Source organism: Egretta garzetta, unplaced genomic scaffold (assembly GCF_000687185.1).
Source record: "Egretta garzetta isolate BGI_Z169 unplaced genomic scaffold, ASM68718v1 scaffold44, whole genome shotgun sequence".
Lineage (NCBI taxonomy): Eukaryota > Metazoa > Chordata > Aves > Pelecaniformes > Ardeidae > Egretta > Egretta garzetta.
In genome coordinates this window covers 100,448-103,659 of record NW_009259490.1, presented here as the reverse complement: position 1 = coordinate 103,659, position 3,212 = coordinate 100,448, and the positions used below count along the sequence as shown (strand labels likewise).

The 3,212-nt window shown below is 50.7% G+C and overlaps 1 protein-coding gene across 3 annotated transcripts in view; it reads left to right on the top strand.

The window, feature by feature from the left end:
* Positions 1–510: 510 nt before the first annotated feature.
* TSPAN32 (tetraspanin 32) overlaps positions 511–3,212 on the top strand; it is a 35,926-nt gene continuing 33,224 nt past the window's right edge. Inside the window, exons 1-2 of one of the 3 annotated variants that reach the window (XM_035892856.1) lie at positions 511–662; positions 2,722–2,836. In XM_035892856.1, coding sequence (XP_035748749.1) covers positions 597–662; positions 2,722–2,836 — 181 coding nt within the window. In that variant the 5' untranslated portion in view covers positions 511–596. The remainder of the gene's footprint in view (positions 663–2,721; positions 2,837–3,212) is intronic. The other 2 variants (XM_009637282.2, XM_035892855.1) reach the window with 2 other exon arrangements.

The following is a 3,212-nucleotide window of genomic DNA, read 5'->3' as shown; positions in this document are numbered from 1 at the left end:
TTTCCCTTGTCTGCAAATAGAAGTTTTAATAGAATCTCAGCTGAAAGTTGTTGCCATGTGGTGGTTTTTAAACTGGGAGGGAAGACTCTTATGCAGATCTGTTTGGGGGGTTTGATGTCTTCTTTAAACAACAGGTTATTTTTTATAAATAACATTTTCCTAAACTTTTCCCCAAGATGGTATTTATACAGATTTTAAAAAAAAAAAAAGTTAATTACCATGTTCATTAAGCAAAACTGCGTCTCAGTGAAAGTGAAAAACAGGGTCTTTTGATACTGACTCTTGATTGAACAGTTTCCAAAAAATTTTTTTAAGGAGCTTTGCTCCAAACTGCCTGAAAGGCTGTTTTTCTGTATGCCCTTCCTCCTTTCCCAGCTGGCTGTGTGTTGGAGCTGACGGCAGCCCACCAGAGCCTGGGCAGAAGGCAGCTGCTCTAAACAGGATTTAATAATGGGGCAGGAGGAGGTGCACGGACACGTGGTGGGGACTACACTTCCGAGAGGCCCTGCTGTGGCCATGCCTCCCTTTGGTGGAAACCCAGGCTTTATCACGAGCTGGAGGGACCAACTGCCAGCTCTCTCTGGGGACAAGCAGCCATGGGACTGACGTGCGGGATGAGGACCACCAAGTGCCAGCAGCTGGTGACCAGCCTCTGTGTGATGGTGAGCAGGCAAGTTTGGGGGCACCTCTGCAAAACTGGGGGTGAGGCGAACTGTCCCCTTGCCCGTCCCCGCTTGGAGAGGGTCGGGTTTTTCCCACGTTCTGTTTTTCACGGGCAGCGGGCAAGCAAAGCTGACTGCCTGAGTTATCGCTGTTTCCCCCGCCGCCCAGCGTCCCCCCCCCCCGCCCCGCTGATAGACTTCTGGTTTCACAGGGCTGTCACCCTGCTGTGGCTCTTTCACAACCCGGCAGCCACCTCGAAGGAGAAAGAAAAGGTCGCTGCCGGCAGAACGGGTGGTTTTCAGCAAAAAGATATTTGCTCCTGTCAGAGCAAAAGGGGGAGGATGGACCTGCTGCAGTCACACTTGTTGCTGGGAGGGTGGTCGGCTGCAGGTGGGATCAGTGAGGATATGAAACCACAAGGCTTCGATGGAAGCATATGTGAGAGACCTGTGGATCTGCACCAGAAAGCAAGAGCAGTTCTAGGGACTTAGAACTTCATCCTTTTCATCAGCTTTTGAAGCAAATTCAAGGGGAGCTTCTTGACGTGTGCTCTTATAGCTGATGGGAGATGGTGGAAACTAGGGGAATGCTTCTGCTCGATGTTTTTGATGTGCTTGTTGCCTTTTCACTTCATCAAAACTTGCAAGCTTACATAATAATATTATTAATAATAATAATAATCTGTATAGTTCAAAGAGGGTTGGTGGCTTGTAAAGAGTGTAATTAAAAGGTGACACCTTATTTTGGGCCACACATGAAATTTATAGTTTGTCCAAATTTCAACATTTCAGGACCACTGGATGTAGTGGGTGTACGTTGTTCTCTCTTCCAATATGTCATTTGGAGAAAATCAAAGGAGGATTGGTACCAAAGGTGCTTAGAGGAGATGCTAAGGCACAGCCACCACGGATGGCAAGAATCACATTATTGCTGTTGGGAAGGTTTTAGGCTGGTGTTTCTCAGAAATCTGAGCTAACTTAGCACTTTGCTGGGCGTGGATTGAGATACGCGGTAATGCACAGCATGAAGGATCAGTAGGTGCCACAGATTAAGTTATTTGGAAGCAGAAAATGCTATGGTTTGGTTGTATTTAGCCTCTGGAACTCTAACTCTCCAGCAGTAGCTATTGGTCTGCTCTGGAAGAAAATGTCATACAGTGGGGGTTATGCTGACACCTGACTGTCGCATTTGACACGGGGATGGCTGCCTTGTGTTTCCCTGTTGTAAAGGCACAAAATGCTGAAACCTGGGACCTAGGAATGGCCTCACATCTTGTATTTTCCAGGTTGATTACAGTAGAGTGGGAGCTGTTTTTTACCTGTCCTGCTGGTGGTGCCTCTGTCCCAGCTCTGCCACTGGTTCATGCTGCAAGGAGCCCTGCTCTAGAGCCAGGTGCCATCAGAAATGTTCCCTCTCCATCACCTGGACTTGCTCCGGGCCACACAGAGGGTAGCATGCTGGTAGTCACCCCATGCCTTAGCCATACCAGTGCTCTCAGGGATGGGACAGAAACACAGACAGCCTGGCGGCACGTTGCGGGGACAGAAACCAGCACAGCTTATTTAGAGTAGTACAAGACTCAGCTCTTTGCACTCTGCAATAGGAAATACAGCCAACAGCAGGCAACGGGACTAGCATTGCAAAGGGCAAAGCAGAGAACATCATCCCTGCCCAGAACCACTCTTTGAAGCGCTCATAACTGCACATGCGTACCCTGCAGAGCGGGTCGGGACCCCACAGGTGTGCTGCGAGAGCATCGGTCCTCGGGGCTTTCTTCACATGGTGGGAATTTCATCCACAGACACTGGCCAAGAGACCACGGGCTGTGCGGTGTCACGTGCACTCATTGCGCAAGAGAGAAAAAGAGCTTTAGTATGCCTAAGTGTCCGGGGTTTGTCCTTTTATGTGCATTTTGGGGTACACACAGTGGTCTCTGGGTGATCAGGTTGTTTGCATCTGTGTGGGCCTCATGACTATCCAGATACACCTCAAAGCTTTTTGTGCCCTCAGCAGGAGCTGCTGCCTTGTCAATCCCTTCCTAAAACCCTTCCTTTCCAGCTGCTGGGGCTGTCCATCGCCACGCTGAGCACAGTCACCCACTACGGGCTCCACTTCACCCTCATCAGTGACATCTCCCTGGAGAGCAACTCCTACAGGGCCATCCACCACGCAGGTACGTTGCGGTCCCATCCCGGTGAGACCTTTGGTGAACCCAGGAGCTGCAAAATCCCCCAGAGCAGTCAAAGGAAATGCAGAGGCGTTGCAGAAGGAGGCAGGGGCTGGCTTTTGGAGGGTGCGCTGGGGCTAACACAGCCCCACGACACTTTTTTCTGTATCAGACACACATGCCTGGCACTAAAGGGTGATGTGGGAGCACAGGGTGCTCGGGCGCCACTGCATTCACCCCTGTCCCTCTATTCACCATCTCCCCATCCTTCCCCCATGCTGCAGTGAAAGCACAGGGGGGGGCTCAGCCAAAGACGGACCTAAAGGCGGGGCTGGAAGGGCCCTGGGAGCGTGGGAAGAGGGACTGTTACAGGAGTTGAAGC